This window comes from Apus apus, chromosome 3 (genome assembly GCF_020740795.1).
Source record: "Apus apus isolate bApuApu2 chromosome 3, bApuApu2.pri.cur, whole genome shotgun sequence".
NCBI lineage: Eukaryota > Metazoa > Chordata > Aves > Apodiformes > Apodidae > Apus > Apus apus.
Genome location: NC_067284.1, coordinates 2056830 through 2079010, shown reverse-complemented (window position 1 = coordinate 2079010; position 22181 = coordinate 2056830). Strand labels below are relative to the sequence as shown.

Genomic DNA, 22181 nt, shown 5'->3' with positions numbered 1-22181 from the left:
AATGAGAGTGGTAAAACTCTGGAACAGGTTGCCCAGGGAGGTGGTAGATGCCCCAGCCATGGGACAAGGTCATTTTGAATGGGGCTCTGAGCAACCTGATCTGGTTGATGATGCCCCTGTTCACTGCAGGCAGGTTGCACTAAATTGCCTTGAAAGTCCCTTCCAACCCAAACCATTCATCATGATTCTATGACTTTTTACTAAATGCAAATACATAGTTGTGGTTGGGGTTTGGGGAGACTTGTCTTGTTTTGGTTCTTAGAGATATTTTTTTAGAAACCAAGAGTGGTGAGTGGGGTCAGAAGCCAGTTGTTAGGACTCTGCTTGTGCAAACACTGCACTATTTCAAGTGTAAAAATCAGTGTATTCATATATGGTTAAAAATGCACGGGTACATATATGGTTAAATACTCTAACCAACCATGAGACACAGTTTAAGTGGTTCCTCTGTTACTGGGCACAGTTAGCAGTGTTCATAGTTAGAAAAGTTAGCAATGGTTTGGCCAATTTTCATAGAATGGTTTGGGTTGGAAGGGACCTTCAAGATCATCAGGTTCCAACCCCCTGCATGGGCAGGGACACCTCCCACCAGCCCAGGTTGCTCAGAGCCCCATCCAACCTGCCCTTCAACACTGCCAGGGATAGGGCAGCCACAGCTTCCCTGGGCAACCTGGGCCAGGCTCTCACCACCCTCACACTCCAGAATTTCCTCCTCGTGTCTCACCTCAATCTCCCCTCCTCCAGTTTTCATCCATTCTCCCTTGTCCTCTCCCTCCCTGCCCTTTTCCCAAGCCCTTCCCCAGCTTTCCTGGAGCCCCTTCAGGCACTGGAAGGCTGCTCAAATGCTTTTTCCATCTTGCTGTGAGCACTGGAACAAATGGTGGTAGTGGTGGTTTTTCTTTCTCAACTGATTGTTATGTGAGCTGTGCTGCTGCATCCTGGGTTAGCAGCTGATCAGTGCTTTGTTCTTTCTTCAGGTTTAACTGTGTTTGAAACAGGACAAAAGAAAATTGAAAAAAGGAAGAAATTCAAGGAGAATGATGCATCTAACATTGATGGGTTTCTGGGACCATGGGCAAAGTATGTTGATGAAAAAGAAGTAGCCAAACCATCTGAGGTAAGTTAGTACATTGCAGTGGTTGTACCAGAGATCCAGCTACACCAGCAGTTTTTCCAGGCAGAAGATCCATGCTGTGTTTTAGGGTGATAAAAAACCATTCCAGGTGATATGTCCAAATAAGGTGTTCTGAATATTCTGCACTCAATTATTTGCAAGACTCTTTGAAAGTAAAATTATTGTTATCCATGTGTGGAGTCTGATCTAAAAATGGTTATGGAAAGAAACAGCTTGAAAAAACTGAAAGTAAAATGTGTTATAAAATAAAAAGGAAAAAACAAAGAGAATTACCCCCCAAAAAAACAACCCTTTCCCACCAAAAAATATCCTTCTTGTTGAGTCAGTGATCCTTAGCTGTAGTCTGTGAATAAAAAGGGAGCATTTGATTCTTTTTGGGTGTAAATAGCTTTTTAAATTATTCTGGGTTTCAGAAAGGTATTATCTTTATTGATGCTTAGAAATATTTCTGATCTCATTAAGCAAGTCAATGTGTTCATAGCAGTAAGGAAAGGGTTGTGCAGGTCTGCATTTTGTTACATGATTCTTCTCAATGCTGAATTTGTACAAGTCAATTTTTATTTTTCCAGGAAGAACAGAAGGAGCTGGATGAAATAACAGCCAAGCGGCAGAAGAGGGGAAAGCTGGAAGATGATAAACCTGGAGAGGAGAAGACTATATTACATGGTAATGGTGTATTCCTGCCTGTCCTCATTTTCTTGCTCACTGTTTTCTTGCCTGCTGTGCCAATTAGTAGGGATGGCAGACAGCCCCAGCAGTTTGGCTGAGGCACCTTGATGTTTCTGTATTGGAGATAATAGAGCTCAGATGCATAAGCATGAAGGACAGGGAAAGAGATCAACTTGGACTCATTTCACTTCACACTGTGAAGAGCAGTGTGGAAATGTAATTTGTTATTATTTATTTTGAATGGTACTCGATGCACAGATCCCTTTCCCATTTCAGAGCAAACATTTTAAAGTTCTGGGTTTGGCTTAGTTTCTGCTTCAGAACTGCTGCAGTTTTGTGTGTCAGTGCTGTCATCAGCAGGTAGTGCTTTGAGTTGTGGCTTACATGCAATTTAGAAAATCACTTGGACTTTATAGTTTCTCACTTCTTAATGTGAATGTTCTTGCTGTCAAACTCTTGAGTAATTGCCTATCAAGTAATTGCCCCATGGAAGCCTAGAAGCATGTGGTACTTTGAAAGAAAGTGCTTTGGTGAGCAAGTAAAATGAAGTGATTTTTGGCAGCTGCTATTTCAGCTCTCTGCATGCAGACCAGTCCTGCCTGACATTGCTTGGCACAGGTAGTTAGGTGAACCAAGTCTCTCTTTGTTGACCAACTTTTACAGCCAGGCTCATGTGCACAAGATGGAACATTGTTTCTTAAATGCATTAAAGAAGTGGCTATGAAGCAGGCATTGCTGACATGAGCACTTCATTCTGTTTGTATGTAGTAGGTCATGACAATAGTTACTGAGCAGTGATAAGCCCAGCAAAACTGAAACTGTAGCCATTGAGCCCCTGTGGAATTTTGGATCCAACTTTCTGTCATCTCTACCTGAAGTTTCACAGTGAAAGACCTTGCAAGATGAACTTTATTCTTCTCAAACAGAAAAATTCTAGAAATATGCTATTTTGTAGCCATGTGCAATGGCTGATAACGTGCAGGAGGCCACTTGTACAACCAAAGCTGCCATCATGATATCCCAGAAAATGAGACATTTATTTAATCAATGCACAGCCTGATGTCATGGCTTTCCAACACAAGTCTGCTGTGAAACACCTGTTTCCATGCAGGGTGCATCCCTGCATGGCTGGCTGTCCAGTCTCCTCCCCAGAATCTAGTTAAAGAGCAGCTTTTGGCTACCTCTGACCAATATTGGTTCCCACGGGTCAAATGGATCTTTTTGCCCTGGTTTGTAACTGTTGAGGTGGCTGGCCCAGCACAGAGCTGGCTGGAATGTCAGCTGCAAGCAAACACCAGGGTTAGAGTTGCACTTCAGAATCAAACCCAACCCTCCTTGGCTGGAGAAACTCTCTTGCTCTTTAATGATGAGTAAGACATGTAGAGGGGAGATTTGTCTTCATCTTCAGATTATCAGATTCCAAGCATACTTTGCTGAAATGGCTTAATTTGAGCTTGACTGATGTCAAATAGGATTCCACATCTGTGTTCTGTGAAGCAGGTTTTTCTTCCTTTCACCCTCACCCCCTCCTGCGTCCCCCCCCACCCAGACTTCACAGCAGAGCAGCTGTGTGGAGGAAAACCTTCACTGTGTGTGGCTGTGGAGCCTTTTGAAGGTTATAACCTCTAAAAATACAGGCTCTTGGATTCTCAGAGTTCTGTGTTTACCTTTTCAGTTAAGGAAATGTATGACTATCAGGGGAGATCTTATCTTCACGTCCCTCAAGATGTTGGAGTTAATCTCCGTTCGACGGTCCCACCTGAGAAGTGCTACCTTCCAAAGAAACAAATCCATGTGTGGTCTGGACATACAAAGGTAGGAAGATGTGTTTGGGAGCATGCATCTTAAAAACCCACTTCACTTTGTGTCTGAAGCTAGTCATTTGTATAAAACTGAAGTACCAGGAGAAGGATGAGTATTTTCATCTTCACCACGTTGTGATATCCCTGGTTGCATGACATGCTCACACGAGGTGTTTGCCTGCATTAGTTCTTCATTAACATAGTGACTTCCTGACTTTTTTTCAAGGGGCAAATATTCAGTGACTTCTGTGGGATTTGGAGTTACTTCCTAAACTACAGCATGAATAAGAGTAAGGGTAACTCTTGAGATCCCTGATAATGGGGGACTGTTACTATTTTTTAAATAGTAAAAGTACCTGAGGACTATTTCATATCAAACTTATGAAGAGTTCCGTAGCTTTTGTGATTATGATGCATCAGCATCCCAGGGTTCTCAAATACAAACTGAGAGGTCTGTCTTGTTCAGAGTTTTCTTTGATGATGCTACTAAACATTTACAGTTTCTTCTTTTGCCAGAGCCCCTAACTATACACATTATTTTGGTATTAAAAAAGTATTCCATTGATCAAATTGGTAAAGCCCATACTCAATTTACTGCTTCTTTTGACCCTAATTTTCAGTATTGCTTGAGGGCATGTGCTGTGCTGCAGTGGCCAGCACCTTAATGATACCTGAAAGATGGAGGAAAGGAGGACACAGAGAGCACTTTTAGCTTTTACCCCTTTTTAGTTGTGTCCCAGCTCTGAACTCTTCTTCAGTGATTGCTGCATCTAAGAGCTGCAATGAGCAGTGCTTTCCAGAATAACATCTCCTCCCCAAAGCTCTGGTCACTCCTCTGCCTGTTCACCCATTGGAACAAAAGTAGCTTTTTCCTTCAAACAAGAAATGAATCATGATGTAGATGGGAGAGCCACAGAAAGGTGGGCTGACCAATCTAGAAAAGTTGGGGGGTATAATTGGACACTAATAGGGAGAATAAAGCACCCAACTCTGACCAGGAGTGCAAGGAACTGGATGGAATATGAAGAGAGTAATTGACATGCAATGGAAAGAAGGGACATCAAACCATGGGTACTTGGCAGTTCTTTGGACTTCCTCTGCAAGGAGTGCCTGCAAGAGATGGGAGGATGCTGTGCCCAGGGAACCAGTTCAGTGGGTGGCAGCCAGATGGAGCTGGCCAGAAGTTCTGTTTCTGTGGAAAACTTCCTCACCTGCCCCACCTGCAAAGGCTTGTTTTGCAGGAACAGTTGCCCAACCCCACAGCTTTTACTTCTTTGCTGTGTTTACCACAGGAATGGTGTGTGAGGTGAAGGAGGATTTATCTACAGCTGTTGAAGTGAACCCATTCGTTGCCAATAACAATAGTTCAAAACACATTGCTGGTCTAAAATGAAATGTCAGTAGGTTCTTTCTTTCCAGTATACAGTATCTGTACATTTTGTGAAGATAAGCTTTAGCTTTTTGCTTAGAAAAGAGGGCAGGTGACCTGAGGAAACATCTAGATGTTCCACTTACTGTTTAACTGTGTCCTTATTTACAGGGTGTCAGTGCAGTTAGATTGTTTCCCCTCTCTGGGCATTTACTGTTGTCTTGCTCTATGGACTGCAAAATTAAGGTGAGTTATTTTTCTATTTTCTTGGCTATACTTTATGTCATCATTGAATACAAACAACGTGTTTTGGAATACTTAAACATTTGGTAGTTCTGCCAAGTACCTTTGTATTACTTTTTTTTTTTCTCCCTTGTTTTTTAAATTATAAATCATTGGAACACAGAACTAAGACACAAGGTTGTGGGTGTTAGAAGAGTGTTAATCATTTAGCAATAGCATGTAAGGTCACAAGTTCCTCAGGTTATTTGCTTTATTATTCTAATAACTCATTTTCTGTGAAGCCCAGTTTTACAACTAGCTGAAGTATTTTACTGCAGCATTTGTGATCATGAATTAATCTCTTACCTGTCAAGCATACATCATATCAGATAGCTGATACTATTTTAAAGGCTTTAAAGTTGGAATGTGTTATGGGGTTTTTAATTATTTTAAGGGGGTTTTGCTCACAAGAAGGTGACACAATTCCTGGCCACGTAGTTCTGATTAATTGGTGGATGTCAAATGTTTGTAATTAATTTCTTAAAAGATGTTGCCACATACATTTGCATTTCATTTCAGCATCATTGTTGCTTAGCAATTGATATCTTTTCTCCCCATCCCTTTTTTTTCTCCAAGCTGTGGGAAGTATATGGTGATCGAAGATGTCTGCGAACATTTATTGGTAATAGTCTCTTTCTTTTTAACCTATTATATGTTTAAAACAACTTCATGGAAGGACATGATTTAGGTTAGCTTATGAATTGATCGTAGACATAGAGCTGGCAAATGGGGTTCAGGATGATCTTGGCAGTAAGAATTGGAAAAGGTACAAGTTTTTAGTGAGGCTTTGTCATTATTCCAAGCAATATCACATTGGTTTTTAGCACCTTATAAACCCTTGAAATAAAGCCTGAGTGTGCTGCAGTCATCAATACTTCATGCAAGGCTCCTTTCAAAGGCAAAATTGTGACATGAAGTTGCCCCATCCTCATGTGGAGAAGAGCAGCTCTCTGTATCTGTCCAGTGAGGGCATCTCATGGTTGGATGATTCCACCTTAAATCAGTGGTCTCTAAAGGCATGGGAATTGTTTTTTCTTCAGGTTCAGATGCTTTGTTCATATAACAGGTGCTTATTAAAGCAGAGAGCTAAGAGAGAGAAAGAAATACAAACTTAGCAGTCTTGAATGCTGAACAAAAGCAGCTGATTCCCTTTTGAAATGGGAACATTTCTAGAACACTGAGTGAATGTATGTTGAGTAACAACAAAGAAATCTTTTTCCACCTAATACTTCTGATGACAGCAGGGTGACAAAGATGATGGCTCAAAAAAGGCTCTCTCTCAATAGGCTGCTCTTTCTCAACAGTTTGACTTTTTCCCCAAAGGTCCTTATTATACACCAGATTCACCTGCTGTTTTGCTATATTTAAGTTGCTGTGCCAGTATTTTAACCAAAGAGATCTCCTCCAAGTGTGATGCAGAGGTCATGCCTATGAAAGCACTGGGGTTCAGGGGTAGCAAGGTTAGCACCAGAGGAAAACATTCTTAATTTTCTGATAGAATGCTTTCCTCTATTAAAGGTTGGACCGATGACCCTTGAGGTCCCTTCCAACCTGGCATTCCATGATGATGACTCTATGATGATATTTTGTACCTGTTTTCTAATTTTAAATGTCTCTTCTTTTGAATGTATCTCCTGCAGTGTTGTTTTTTTCTCCTCTTTTTTCATTAGATGTTAATAGTCTTTTAAATTCATTGTTAGTGTTCTAAACTTCTCTCGTAGCTCTTAGCTGTGACCAGAACAGTCTTTGAAGCCAAGAATACTGAAAGATCTGCTTGGAAATAATGTTAGGAGGGATGCAGTGGTTGATTCTGTGCAGTGCTATCATTTCTCTCTCCCCTGCTTTAGAGGTGTGGGGTTTTGAGGGTTTTATTCTCATCATTCTTCAGGAGCTGCTTTGTCTTTCTCCCTTGAATCATTCTTGACTTAGCGCTCATGAAGAACTTCAATGAGCAATTCCCGTGTTCTCTCTGGGTTGTTTAAAGACTGGAGCATTTAACTTGAATGATGTTTTTGGGAAAACCATTCATTCTCAGATGGAATGGAGAGAAGCTTGTCACCACATTGGCTCTATCTGTCTTGCAGGACATAGCAAGGCTGTTCGAGACATCTGTTTCAACAACGCTGGCACTCGCTTTCTTAGTGCTGCCTACGACCGGTACCTGAAACTCTGGGACACTGAAACAGGTGAGCTTGTCTTGGGAGATGCTCTTCTTTGGCACCATGTTTAACTACTAGTAAGTATCAAGATGTATTATCAGTCAGGTTGTTTCCAATTTTCCTTAATGTCGTCTTTTAGTTCAGAGTTCGGGCTTTCATTACAGGATGAATGGGCTTTTTTTTCCTGAATGTTTTGTTATTTACTCAGCTCTTGTGAGACCCCACCTGGAGCACTGTTTGCATTTCTGGAGCCCCCAACATGAGAAAGACCTGGAGAGAGTCCAGAGGAGGCCACAAAGCAGCTCCTTGGGCTGGAGCAGCTCTGCTCTGGAGACAGGCTGGGAGAGTTGGGGTGTTCAGCCTGGAGAAGAGAAGGCTCCAGGGAGACCTTAGAGCACCTTCCAGTGCCTGAAGGGGCTCCAGGAAAGCTGGGGAGGGACTTGGGACAAGGGCAGGGAGGGAGAGGACAAGGGGGGAATGGATGAAAACTGGAGGAGGGGAGATTGAGGTGAGACATGAGGAGGAAATTCTGGAGTGTGAGGGTGGTGAGAGCCTGGCCCAGGTTGCCCAGAGAAGCTGTGGCTGCCCCATCCCTGGCAGTGTTGAAGGGCAGGTTGGATGGGGCTTGGAGCAACCTGGGCTGGTGGGAGGTGTCCCTGCCCATGCAGGGGGGTTGGAACTGGTTGATTCCAGTGAGAAGAGGTCAGTGATTTATTTTGCAGTTGGATTACTGTTACCCTTCACTAGGCTTAGGATTGAGGACTTATTACCTGAGTTTACGTTGGTTGTCAAAAAGGCCTCTGATCCCATGGAGGTGATCACAGAATTTTAGGGGTTGGAAGGGACCTCAAAAGATCATCTAGTTCAACCCCCCTGCCAAAGCAGGACTAAAAAAACTAGGGCAGATCACTCAGAAATGCATCCAGACAGGTCTTGAAAATCTCCAGAGAAGGAGACTCCACAGCCTCTCTGGGCAGCCTGTCCCAGGGCTCTGCCACCCTCACAGGAAAGAAGTTCTTCCTCATGTTGAGGTGGAACTTCCTGTGCTGGAGTTTGAATCCATTGCCCCTCATCCTACCACAGGGCACAAGTGACAAGAGCTTGTCCCTGCCTTCTTGCTGCCCTTGTGTATTTATAGACATTAATTAGATCCCCCCTCAGTCTTCTCCTCTCTAGACTGAACAGCCCCAGGTCTCTCAGCCTTTCCTCACCAGACAGATGTTCCAGTCCCTTCATCATCCTTGTAGCCTCTGTTGGACTCTCTCCAGTAAATCCCTGTCCCTCCTGAACTGGGGAGCCCAGAACTGGACACAACACTCCAAGTGAGGTCTCACCAGGGCTGAGTAGAGGGGGAGAAGAACCTCCCTGACCTCCTGGAGACATGCCTCTTAATGCACCCCAAGATACCATTGGCCTTCTTGGCCACAAGGGCACATTGCTGTTGCCTGCCAGGACTCCAAGGTCCTTCTCCACAGAGCTGCTCTCTAGCAGGTCACCTCCTGGCCTTTCCTGCTGGGTTTTGTTGTTCCTTCCCAGCTGCAGGACTCTGCACTTGCTCTTGTTGAACCCCATGAGGTTCCTCTTTGCCCAGCTCTCCTGATGCTGTGTAGAGGCAGTGCTCAGCTTGGGATATCCCAACCAGTCCTGATGTCCTTGGTGTGTCCTGGTGCCTACAGGGAGCTGAGCTGTTCTATGGCTTGGAAGTGTGTAGTAAAGGTAGGGAACAGTTTGTATGTACATGTGTCTACACAGGTGCCTGCATACAAACGTGTGAAAGAAGGTGGGGTCAAAGAGCAGGGTAAATTCAACCCTCTAATCCTCCTGAGGGCTATAGAACAAGGATTTCCTGCTCTTAGGGAGGTAAAAGAGAAGTGAATGGGTTTTATCAATACCTGAAGAGAACTCATCAGCCCCTGAAACTTCCAGCCTCACCTCTGGGAATGGCTTGTGTGTTGCAGGACAATGCATTTCCAGGTTCACAAACAGGAAGGTTCCTTATTGTGTCAAGTTCAACCCTGATGAAGATAAACAAAATCTCTTTGTTGCTGGCATGTCGGATAAGAAGATTGTACAGGTATGTCTGCTTAAAATACCTCCCTCTAAACCTCACAGTGTGGAGTGAAGAACAGGGTCTGATTGTGACTCTTCTCTCTGCAGTGGGACATTCGAAGCGGTGAGATTGTGCAGGAATACGACAGGCATTTGGGAGCTGTCAACACCATTGTGTTTGTGGATGAAAACAGGAGGTTTGTGAGCACATCTGATGACAAGAGCTTAAGAGTCTGGGAATGGTAAGTTTAGAAATTCAGCTTTTGACTTGAAGTGTATTATGAGCAAACAAAGAGCAGAGTTTATATTTAGAAGTATACGTGGCATGTAGGACACTGGAGTGCACTGAGCTCTAGCTAAGGAAGGGCTCCATTTAAATTTCTACACATGTTTATGTAGCTACACATGCAGTAGATAAAATGTTTCACAAGACAGTAGAACCAGAACACTTTCCACAGCTACTGGTGCTCATTTCTGATAATCATTGAGGTGGGGCATCATACCCTGCAAACTCCTGCAAAGGACCAGTGAGCCTAGAATGGGTCACACCTCTTCCATAGTTTTGTCCAGTGAAAGGAAACCCCTCTTCCAAACTCTTATCATAACCCTTTCAATGTCTGTGAAGTCATTCTTATGTCAGGAGTGATTTGCTGTCCCTGGCTTCCTGCCCTCCTGCACTGCAATATTCCAAACCTGTTTTTAAAGCCTACAAAACCTAAATCAGTGCATGCAAAGTAAAATGTCTGAAATAGCCTCTTTTTATTGGTGCAGATTTCGGATGGATGTTGGCCTGTATTTATTTTTGCATTACTTCTTAATCATTGCTCTTAACATTGGATCTTGTAAAATGATTTCTCTATAGATTTTAACCTTTAAAACCAGTTGCTCATTGCTGAATACCACCCAACCCATCCTGGCTTAATGCCTGAGACAGATTTCCCTCTCCCCCAAAGCAGCCCTGGGAGCCTGAAATACTCTGCACTGCTGGTGATCTCTGTTCTCTTTCCTTCCCCCAAGGATGTACTAGCCCTTAAATTAACCTTCTAAAGAAATGTCTGCAGTGTTCCATTACTGTGCATGTCAGTTCTGAAAGCTTTGAACTTGGATGTACATAGTATTATATAATATTGGGCCCATGGATGAAATATCTGGTTTAATGTACCTTCATTTCTAGTTTTCTGGTAGTCTGGGGTTTTTGGCAGCCAGTGATACCCACACTGTGAATACAGCAGATGACAGAAAAGTGGAAGTCTACCTAAGAAAAGCTCATAAAAACTTCATTTTTAATGGCTTCAAATTTTTAATCTATCTGGACAGACACCAGATTTATGTTATCTTATCTTACATGTTTTGCAAAAGGTTCTAGGTACTAAGATTTTCAGCTTGGGACTTTTAAAATTTCTTTAGGATTTAAATTTTCATTTTTTAAAAATAATCACTCCATATCTTTAGGTATTCATTGTATTTTTCCTTCACACATGCAAAGCTGTTCCACAGTAGGCAGCTCTGTGACTCATCAGTTCTTTCCTAGCTTCTTTTTTTAAAAGGAAAAAAAAAGGACGTAGACAAGAGACTCGAGTCTGTGGTATTTGAATGTTGCCCAAGCAGGCAGCAAAACCCTCAGCATGTCTGGGATCAGCTGCTGTCATTGCCAGGAGCAAAGTCTGGGAAGCCAAGCTTAGGCTAGACATGTAGTGCTGCCACCATACGAGACATCACCTGGAGCACTGTGTCCAGTTCTGGAGCCTCCAACACAAGAAGGACATGGAGCTGTTGGAGGGAGTTCAGAGGAGACCACCAAGATGATCCTTGGGCTGGAGCAGCTCTGCTCTGGAGACAGGCTGGGAGAGCTGGGGTGTTCAGCCTGGAGAAGAGAAGGCTCCAGGGAGACCTTAGAGCACCTTCCAGTGCCTGAAGGGGCTCCAGGAAAGCTGGGGAGGGGCTTGGGACAAGGGCAGGGAGGGAGAGGACAAGGGGGATGGATGAAAACTGGAGGAGGGGAGATTGAGGTGAGACATGAGGAGGAAATTCTGGAGTGTGAGGGTGGTGAGAGCCTGGCCCAGGTTGCCCAGGGAAGCTGTGGCTGCCCCATCCCTGGCAGTGTTGAAGGGCAGGTTGGATGGGGCTTGGAGCAACCTGGGCTGGTGGGAGGTGTCCCTGCCCATGGAGGGGGTGGAACTGGATGGTCTTGAAGGTCCCTTCCAACCCAAACCATTCCATGATTCTATGATATGTCACTCCAGGAGAGCCTCCGTTCAGTACTCCATAATTAGACCCATGTATTTAATGGGCTCCTTCTTTACCAAATCATATCTGCTGAGGAATATCTCCTCTCTGGTGGGTGGGAGGAGGGTCTCACTTGCACAAATCTACTACTTCCTTGAGATTGGCTTGACCTTGTTTTATGAGCTTTTGTGTTGATGGCTGAAATAAATAGCAAAGTGGGCGGATTTAGTCACTCTGTGGGGAAGAGGAGGAAAGGCAAAAAGGTTCTGGCATGAGAACATTGCAACCTGATTTTTCCAGGAGCAGAAGCATTTTTCCTTCTGAAGAAAAAAAATATGTAGTTGGCTTGTACTACACTGGGAAAGAGCTGCCTTGTTCAGATGCTGGGGAGCTCAGCTGTGAGCAATACTCTTGTCAGTAATACAGTTGTCAGGGATTCTTTTTGTGTGTGTGTTATTAAAAAAAAAGGCAAATGTAATGCTGTCTTCCTAGGCACAACTTGAAAACCTTTCTCCAATACCTGCCATGAAATGTTTTAAATCAGGCTCTAGGTATGTTTCTAGAATTTCAAGATGCAGATTTTTACAGTGGATTAAAACTTAATTGATATATTCAGTACAGAAGCTTCTGGAGCCTGAAAACTTCCATGGCAAAATATTTTCTGCTGCACCCCAAATTCTTTTTTCTTAAGTTCATGAGGAAAATTATTTGCAATTTAGGATTGCAGATACTTCCCTGGCAGTGTTGAAGGGCAGGTTGGATGGGGCTTGGAGCAACCTGGGCTGGTGGGAGGTGTCCCTGCCCATGCAGGGGGTTGGAACTGGATGGTCTTGAAGGTCCCTTCCAACCCAAACTACTCTACGGTTCCATGATTTGGTTCCTGCACCTTCTGGCATGTTTCTTCATATGTTTTTCTGCACAATAGTTCTTCAGTATATTACATTAACAAGGCAGAGCTAGTTATGACCCAAGTATGGCCTTAAAAGCCAGTCATTAAAGCTGCTCTAATTGCTTTGTTTCAATTATCTAGAGGAATTTTGTAGTATGTCTTGTAAATACTTCGACTTGGCCAGAGTTTTGGGGTCAGTCTTGTTCAATATCTTTATCAATGGTCTGGATAAGAGGAGAGCACCCTCAGTCAGTTTGCAGACAACACCAGATTGGGTGGGAGTGTTGATCAGCCTGAGTAGAGCAGGGAGGCTCAGCAGAGGGACCTGGACAGGCTGGATCAATGGGCTGAGGCCAGCTGTGTGAGGTGGCAGCTCTACAGGTTGGGGCAAAGTGACTGGAGAGCTGCCTAGCAGAGAGGGACCTGGGGGTGCTGGGTGACAGCAGCTGAAATGAGTATGAACACTTAATCCTTCAGCCAGCATGTGCCCAGGTGGGCAAGGACACCAACCCCATCCTGGCCTGGATCAGGAATGGTGTGTCCAGCAGGAGCAGGGCGGTGCTGGTGCCCTGTGCTGGCACTGGTGGGGCTGCAGCTCCAGCCCTGGGGGCAGTTCTGGGCCCCTCACTGCAGGAAGGACATGGAGGGGCTGGAGCGTGTCCAGAGGAGAGACACCAAGCTGGGGAAGGGCTGGAGAACAAGTCCTGTGAGGAGAGGCTGAGGGAGCTGGGGGTGTTGAGTCTGGAGAAGAGGAGGCTGAGGGGAGACCTCATTGCCCTCTGCAGCTGCCTGAGGGGAGGCTGTAGGGAGGTGGGAGTTGGGCTCTGTTCCCAAGTGAATAACAACCAGAGGAAATGGCCTGAAGCTGCACCAGGGGAGGGTTAGACTGGACATTAGGAAGAATTTCTTTACCCAAAGAGTGGCTGGACACTGGAACAGCTGCCCAGGGAGGTGGTGGAGTCACCGTCCCTGGAAGTATTAAAAAATGTGTAGATGTGGCACTTCAGGACATGATCTGGTGGGCATGGTGGGTGTTGTTGTGTTGTTTAGTTGTTTGGGGATTTTGGTTTTGTTTTCTTTCTCCTATGTAGACAGTTGGACTCTGTGATATTAGAGGCCTTTTCCAACTGTGACAATTGTGTGTTTCTGTGAGCTGGTGATGGGATGCCATGCCAGACTTGGTTATAGTGAGGAGCCTCTGCCCTGAGAATTTCCATCTCCTTTCCCCAGGAGTTCATCCCAGGCATAGATACCACTGAGCTGTACATGGAATGGTAGGTGGTTGGTTGCTGGAAGGTCAGACAGCAAGTACAGGACAGACTCCTGCAGGTTAAATGGTTTCTTTAGGAATCTTACTGGGAGTATTTTGCAGTCTGCCTGCTTTTGCATTTCATGTGATTGTGTAATTACAGCAGGGAAATAAAATTTGACCTGGGTATGCTGTTCTGTGTTCTTTCTTCTAGAAATGCTGAATGTCTTTGTCCACTTCAGATGTCTCTGGTACAGATAGTGAAATGATTTGGGCACTTGACCTTGGAGGCTTTTGTTTCCTTTTACCTTCAAGTCAGTCAGGAAAGCCAGTTCATTGGTAGGTTAGTTGTTATCCTGGCAGGTTGAGGGGGGGCTTGGTACCTCTGGAGAGCTGGAGTTCTCAGCAGGCCTTTCCCTCCAGCATTCCTGACAAAGATCTGGTGGTCTCCTGAGAGAGCTCTTCATGGTGTGCAGATTCCAACATTGAATTGGGTTGAGTTTGGAGTTTAGGTTGTTGGTTTTTTTCTTCTTCTTTCTTTAAAAGGATTTCTCTCTCCTGCCTGGGGAAATGGCTGCATTAGAACCCCAGAGGATCACATTTCTGAATCTTGGCCAGCAGGTACTGCTTGTGATATTTAAAACTGCAGCCTTTGAAATGCTATGAAGTGGGGAAAGGACTTGGAGATCTTTAAGTTTAAAAATTTGAACAAACAGTGTAGCACATGAGGTCAGGCAACCTTGGTAATTCTTCTAAAATATTTTTTTTCAAGGGAACAGGCAGATATTATTTAGCAAGCTGACTGGAAGCAAATGTAAAGCATAAATGTGCCCTTTATTCTGCCTAATGGTTTAATGCAGCATTTCCTGCAGCTGGCCTGAGAGTGCCTGGCAGGTTTCAGCATAAAGCAGAGCTGCCCTGAATAAATTGCAGGAGATGAGCCTGCCTTCCTTTGTGAAGGGAGAGGAGGCAGGACAACCTGTGTTGCATTTCAATTCCTCACTGCAGTACCTTTCAACACTGGAGATGTGTCTTCTGTGACAAGACATTTAATGGGGTTGCTTTTACAGTGGGGTTGCTTTCACCTGGCCCTGAGGACTCCCAGATAACCAGTGGGCTGAGGGAGTGTTGAGTGGTGGGGGTGATCAGGATCTGGCCTTACTGCAGTGATGACCTCACCTCCTGTTGCAGGTGGGGTTTGATGCTTTTTGGGTACAGATGCAAAAGGGTAGGATGAGGCATGGGGGCTGCACTTCTGTGCTGTCATAGAATCACAGGTTGTGTGGGGTTGGAACAGACCTTGAAAGGCTACCTAGTCTGTTCCCCCTGCAGTGCACAGGGACCTTTTTAACTAGAGAGGTTGCTCAGAGGCCTGACTTTGAATGTTTCTAGGGATGGGGCAGCCACAGCTTCCCTGGGCAACCTGGGCCAGGGTCTCACCACCCTCACACTCCAGAATTTCCTCCTCGTGTCTCACCTCAATCTCCCCTCCTCCAGTTTTCATCCATCCCCCCTTGTCCTCTCCCTCCCTGCCCTTGTCCCAAGCCCCTCCCCAGCTTTCCTGGAGCCCCTTCAGGCACTGGAAGGTGCTCTAAGGTCTCCCTGGAGCCTTCTCTTCTCCAGGCTGAACACCCCAACTCTCCCAGCCTGTCTCCAGAGCAGAGCTGCTCCAGCCCAAGGATCATCTCTGTGGCCTCCTCTGGACTCTCTCCAACAGCTCCATGTCCTTCTGATGCTGGGGGCTCCAGAAGTGGCCACAGTACTCATGTTGGTCAGCCTCAGAGATGATGTGGACTTCTTGTTGCTCCTTTCCAGATGTGCTGTCCAGCAGCAGCCTCAGCTCTGCCCGTTCAGAAGGCAGTTGTCCCTGCGTGTGTTCTTCCTTGCACAGTGTATTAAGTTGGTTGCCCTTCTTATTCTGAAGGGTAAATGATTCTAAAATGTAACTCACAGGAGCATTTGTCTTGCTTCCTGACACCAGAGCAGCTTCTCCCCCTGCTCCCCCTGTGCACGTCGCTTAAGGCAAGATGAGAAGTAACTTCCTCCACAACAAAGCAGATCTGTGCTTACCTTGCTCGTGAGGACAGCGCTGCCGTCCAGCCTGTGCAGCCCCCATGCTCTGCTCCAGCACCATCCCAGCAGCCCTTCTGCTGTGTGAACTAGGCAGTGAAGTCACAACCACCCCTTTGTGTTCATTAATGTTGCTACAGAACATTTTGCATGTCTTCTGCTGAGGACATTACCCTGCTTGCTGCTGGAGATGTCTTTTGCTTAACGAGACAGATCTGCATGGCTCCCATTTTTACCTGTCTCCTAGTGCTTGGTGTGAGGAATGCTGTGAATACACACAGCCCATTAGTAATTCTATTTATACAGCCAAAAACAAATGACCTTTCTGTGGAGGAAGGATTAGACTGTGCTTGATTTTCCCCATGACCTTTATACAGGACAGTGAATGTTCTTAACATCCACTGGCACAGTCCTACGTGCCCCCGAGACCAGGGCCTTAATGGTTCAGTTGTGAACATTGGGCATTGGCTGGTATCCCATCTGGGGAGATCAGGAGGAAAAGGGTATTGTCAAAGAGATGAGAGAGAGACATTCCTGTGTTCTTTCTCTTTAAAAAATAAAATTAAAAGAAAAGACAGAAATCTTCTAGTTAAACCAAAACTCAAGTCAGTGAGATGTTCCAATAATACACATGCATAAATCAGTCTATTCTTGCCACCTATAGCAGAGTTTTGTAAGAGCTGCAGTTAAACTGGAGGCAACAGAGTATCTCTGTGTTACAGTTTTACTCTTAACAACTGGAATTATGATTCTGCTTTAGACTCTGGGCCGTTTGGTTGGGGCAGATTCACTCCATCAGAGGTTACCCTGTAGATGGCTCTAAAGCTGGAGCAGTCGTGGTATTTTTGAGCTCTTGCACATTCTTCCTTTGGAAACCACCAGATGCTCCCTATGGATCCGTGGCTGAGGCAATCAGCTGCCTGGAGGCAGTCCTTTGGGACTTCTCCATGTCTTCATAAAACACATACTTCTTCCTTTTGCAGGGACATTCCTGTAGACTTCAAGTACATTGCTGAGCCAAGTATGCACTCGATGCCAGCTGTGACTCTGTCTCCAAATGGTAGGTGACACTTCAGTGCCTTCTTGGGCCTCATTTCTGTAGGCACCTCTTACTGACTGGATCTCTGTAACGTGCTGCATCCCCCTGTCACCCCACGCTGCCCTCCCCCCAAATCAATGTGTGTCTTTATTCCAAGATTGGACTGGATCTCTTTGATTATAAAATCTGAGGAAGAAAAAGGATGTCAAAGTGAGGGGTTATACCAGGCTAGCTCTCAATTTAAATGTAGATATTCATCCAGACAGGGCAAAACAATTATTTCTTTTCATAGAGCTACAATGTACTCTTTGCTGTATTGAAAATACTGAGAGAAGCAATGGTGGGAACTGACTAAGCAAATCCAGCAGTCCTTGTGGTGCCACCAATAAAGCAGAAACTGATCCTGTTAATGCTGTCCCTTTCCATTCTGAATGGAATCCATTCTGAAATCCCAAATTATCTGTGATTCTGTAACTTAACGTTCTGCAAGTTAATGAACTGTTGTTTATGTTCTTCAATTAGAAGTAAACTGAAGGAAGATGAAGGTTTAGTGCCTCCAGTAATCACTGAAAATCCTCCTAACAGGACAAAATCTCTGTTATCTGTTTTGGCCAAAGTTAAATAGCTTTAGTATCAACACTATTAAAGTGCTGCCAGATTTACAGTTAACAGTCCCACTGTGCCAAGTGGCTGATCAGCTTGTTGCACAGCTGAAGTTTTCAGCCAGCTATCAGCATCAAATTGTCTTTGCTTTGCAGTGTAAAGATTTTATTCTTAACAGTGGAAGTGGGTTTCTGATATAAAAAGGAAGATTCTGGAGGAAGAGAGAGCTGCAGTTAAAAATGTGAGCTTCCCCAGGTGGCCTTTTTCAAGCCCTGTTTCTGAAGTTGTACAACTTTCTGTGTTCTGAGCCAGTTTTTTTTCCAGTTCATCTCAATCTTGCACATTGAAATACTGGATTTCTCATTCTTATTTCCAGTTCTGGCTGGCCAGCCTGTGAGGATTTGATGTCTGAGATGAGACAGTAAACAATGTTAGGAATGCAGCAATCATCTCTGCAGCTCAAGGCATCACCTGCCACCTTAACTAACATTATCTTGACCTACATTAATCCAATATCACACAAAACAAGTTATTTTGGAATAGTTAGGCTACAGATTGTGCCAGACACATCATGCATCAACCTGGAGCTAAATAAGCCCTTTAAAGGCAAGTAAATTGAAACTTTTTAGAGATGTGGAACTTTTCTTCTTAGGGGCACTCATTTATGGATTGCATAGATTGTTTTTTTCCTCCTGAGTGATGCAGGAAACAGACCTTTTAAAAAGTAGAAGAGGAGAACAACATGCTTGGGGTACACACTTGATTTGTTTCTTGGGGAGGCTGAAGGAAATCCTCAAATTCCAAGATGGCAGCTGGAAGTGGGATCAGATTTGCAGTCAAGTCAGTACATTTTATGTTGTCACTGTTTGCAAAAACACTATGAAGTGATGATGTGCAGAGCTCAGGACAGAAGTCTCTGCTCTGTCGTGCCAGGAGCACATCATTTGTGCTGGATTCTCAGGCAGGAGTTAATGCACTGCCCAGACCCAAAGTCAGGTAAGAATTAAGATCAGACAATCCTGGGTTTTTTCCTTTCACTAAAATGTCTTTATTAAAATGCATTCCATTAGGACAGAGAATACTACATAGTTGCAAAAATGTAAGGGTTTTCAAACTCCTGAATCTACCTTAGACCTGTTTTTCCCATAGAGAAATGGTGATCATCTTAGAGTACCCACAGAGCAGGTCAGCAGACAGGCTGCAGCTCCATGGGGTTTCCCCCCTCATCTGAATTACCTGACTCTCTGAATCAGCAAGTTCTGCTCAGGGGCTTAACACTGGCCCAGGCTGCCCAGGGAAGCTGTGGCTGCCCCATCCCTGGCAGTGTTGAAGGGCAGGTTGGATGGGGCTTGGAGCAGCCTGGGCTGGTGGGAGGTGTCCCTGCCCATGCAGGGGGTTGGGACTGGATGGTCTTGAAGGTCCCTTCCAACCCAAACCATTCTGTGATTAAAACGTGTAAGTCCATGGGGTTGATGCAGCTCACTGGTACAGCCAGAGCTTCTCTGGAGTCCTGAATGTGTTTTGTAGGAATAGAGTCCCAAATCCTGTCAAACATAAAGCTTTGCCTCTTGGCAGTTGCACCTCCAGGCAGAAGCAAGACCAGCTGCCACCTAGAGCCCTGATGTGTAATGAAAATCTGGACCAAGATAGTGCAAGAAGAGCTATGAAAGTCTCTTACAGCCTCCAGTTGAGTCTGTTTCCTCAGGTGCAGCTCTGATACCTCCTTTGTTTCTTGCCTTCCAGGGAAGTGGTTGGCTTGCCAGTCGATGGATAACCAGATTCTGATCTTTGGAGCTCAGAACAGGTTCAGATTAAACAAAAAGAAAATTTTCAAAGGTCACATGGTAGCTGGCTACGCTTGCCAAGTGGATTTTTCACCTGACATGAGGTAAGATTTTGTGGGAATGAGCTTCATCTGGCACAGACACTGGATTTCTTTCTGAATCCTCATGGGTGCTCAGCCACCCCTTTCACTCACTCCCAGAGACCTCCAGCCAAGTGGCAGAATGAAAACCTGGGGTTCATCCTTGCCCAGTTTTTCCAGTCTGTAGCTCTGGTGTGGGTATGCTCAGTTCATGTTCAGATAAGACAAGTTATCTGCAGAAAGGGCCTTGGTACTGGTGGATGAAAAGCTGGACATGAGCAAACAACAGGCACTCATAGCTCAGAGGGACAATCACATCCTGGGCTGCATCCCCAGCAGCGTGGGCAGCAGGGCCAGGGAGGGGATTGTCCCCTCTGCTCTGCTCTGCTGAGACCCCACCTGGAGAGCTGTGTCCAGTTCTGGAGCCCCCAGCACAGGAGAGACATGGAGCTGTTGGAGAGAGTCCAGAGGATGCCACAAAGATGATCCCTGGGCTGGAGCAGCTCTGCTCTGGAGACAGGCTGGGAGAGTTGGGGTGTTCAGCCTGGAGAAGAGAAGGCTCCAGGGAGACCTTAGAGCACCTTCCAGTGCCTGAAGGGGCTCCAGGAAAGCTGGGGCGGGGCTTGGGACAAGGGCAGGGAGGGAGAGGACAAGGGGGAATGGATGAAAACTGGAGCAGGGCAGATACAGATTGGGTGTCAGGAAGAAGTTCTTTACCATGAGGGTGCTGAAGCACCGGAACAGGTTGCCCAGAGAGGGGGTGGAGGCCCCATCCCTGGAGACATTCAAGGTTGGGCTTGAGGAGGCTCTGAGCAGTCTGGTGTAGTTAAAAAGGTTCCTGTGCACTGCAGGGGGCTGGAGTAGATGCCCTTTAGAGGTTCCTTCCAACCCCAGACATCCTGTCATTCTGTGGAAAACATCTTTTCCATCCTGTTTGCTCAGGGGCAGTGCCCATCCACGTACCACTGCACATACATACATTGTGCATTACTATAAAGACTAGAGAACAACCTCAGCCAAACTGAAGGAAGAAGTGGAGAGACATGTCTATAAACTGTAGAGCAACTTCTGGCACCTTCTCTTTTGCTGATGTGTCCTCCTGAGTTCCAGCAACCCCTTGGACGGTGCAATCACACTGCTTGGCCCTTCTGCCCTGCAGCTGCTGAGCCACCTTCTGCAGGACTGGTGTGCTCTAGAGCACAGTATGAATTCTAGCTCTTGGGTAGGTGTGTCTGCAGGCTGTCAGGCACACAGCTCACTGGGTGAGGCTCCTTTCCCTCACTCAGGGCAAAAGCATCAAACCCCAAGCAGCCTTCACCCATGACCCAGCTTTTCTTTCCCTCCCGTCAATACAGCTACGTGATATCCGGAGACGCCGACGGGAAGCTGAACATCTGGGACTGGAAGACAACAAAACTCTACAGCAGATTAAAAGCACATGACAAAGTCTGTATTGGTGCAGTGTGGCATCCACATGAAACATCCAAAGTCATCACCTGTGGCTGGGATGGTCTTATTAAACTGTGGGACTAAAGAGGATGAAGATCTAAAGGTCTGTGCTGATCCGTCTGTGAGGAGGAGGAAAGCTGCTCTGAGGATGAGCAGACATTGGTCATTCTGCAGTTCCCAGCCAGCTGTACATATATGCACAGAGCCTGGGGCATCTTCAGAAGACACAACTGAAGGGATATAGTCTGAAATATGGTCTCCATGAGGGCACCTGAGGCATTCACAATCAAGTGTTGGTTTGTCAGGTCACTTTTTTGTGCAAATCGCTCTTTGTAAAATAAAATAACTGTAAGAAAAATGAGGTTTGTGGCTCTGGCTGTCAGGGATGTGGCAAGTTAGAGGAGAAAGGCAGCAATTCTGTAACTCTTCCTAAGAAGAAATGTTTGGTCTATTCTGCAATTGAGCTGGAAAAAGATGCATTTGTTTACCTGGCTTGGGGTGCTGTGTTGTTGTCCCCAAAATACTTCTGTCCTTACAGAACACAGCCCCGCTTGCCAAGATCTGTTACTTCTCAGTAGGAATGAAGAACTAACCTGAAGGCAGCAGGCACCAGATAAACTGCATCAACTGAAGACTAGTCATAAACTCTTGGTTTCTGTCTGTAGTTAACTGATCACTGAGTTCCATCTTTACCAGTCCCCCTCACTGTCACAATCTGGCTTGTCATGGTGGTGTGTTAAGTGTTGGTTTTCCTCTCCCCGTGTGCTCTTACGTTCCCATCAGCCTGGCATGCTAAAGCAAAGCAAAGTTGGTGTCTCTTGTTCAGTTTGGAACACACTGTGTTAAAAGCCCCATAAAGTTTTGGACAATTTGATGTACATACGTGTCACCCTTTTTCTCTTTGAAGAACATATTTTTAATAAATCTTTTTATAAAAGGTCTGTTTATCTTCATTCAGCTCTTCTGTCTCTCAGTGCCCACGCAGAACGTTTCTTAGCTTTTGGGGTTTGGATTTGCAGTTTGACCAGCATTCAGATAAACTCATTCTCCTGCACTGTTCACACAGATACAGTGCAAGCTGGAAACAAAAGAAAAAAAACCTTTTAACTCCTTATCCACTCTCTTTTTGAGCACATCATGGAATTGAAGATGTATGACAAATTCACCCCGTTGATCAGTCTTGAATTACAGGTTGGAGTTCCACCAGAGTGTTTGCTATCAATCCCATTACTGCTCATCAATGATAAGCAACAGCAAAGGAAGAATTGCCTTAATTGACAGCAAGGCAGGAGATAGAAGCACTTCCATAGATGGGATGTGAAGAATC

General features: G+C 45.2%; 3 protein-coding genes across 4 annotated transcripts in view; 1 reads left to right on the top strand and 2 right to left on the bottom strand.

The window, feature by feature from the left end:
* The window catches only part of CDC40 (cell division cycle 40), a 44641-nt gene extending 22846 nt beyond the window's left edge, over window positions 1-21795 (top strand). Inside the window, exons 5-15 of the mRNA XM_051613121.1 lie at window positions 978-1117; window positions 1705-1801; window positions 3480-3619; window positions 5147-5221; window positions 5834-5879; window positions 7342-7443; window positions 9375-9490; window positions 9574-9707; window positions 16883-16959; window positions 19285-19429; window positions 20761-21795. Coding sequence (XP_051469081.1) covers window positions 978-1117; window positions 1705-1801; window positions 3480-3619; window positions 5147-5221; window positions 5834-5879; window positions 7342-7443; window positions 9375-9490; window positions 9574-9707; window positions 16883-16959; window positions 19285-19429; window positions 20761-20938 — 1250 coding nt within the window. The 3' untranslated portion in view covers window positions 20939-21795. The remainder of the gene's footprint in view (window positions 1-977; window positions 1118-1704; window positions 1802-3479; window positions 3620-5146; window positions 5222-5833; window positions 5880-7341; window positions 7444-9374; window positions 9491-9573; window positions 9708-16882; window positions 16960-19284; window positions 19430-20760) is intronic.
* METTL24 (methyltransferase like 24) overlaps window positions 1-22181 on the bottom strand; it is a 63269-nt gene that overhangs the window by 9997 nt on the left and 31091 nt on the right. The window lies entirely within an intron of this gene.
* Window positions 667-22181, bottom strand: part of DDO (D-aspartate oxidase) — a 102231-nt gene continuing 80716 nt past the window's right edge. The window contains exon 7 of one of the 2 annotated variants that reach the window (XR_007888851.1): window positions 667-724. The gene's annotated coding sequence lies outside the window, so the exon portion shown is untranslated. Of the gene's footprint in view, window positions 725-15272; window positions 15307-22181 lie in introns of those variants that run through there. The other variant, XR_007888852.1, reaches the window with a different exon arrangement.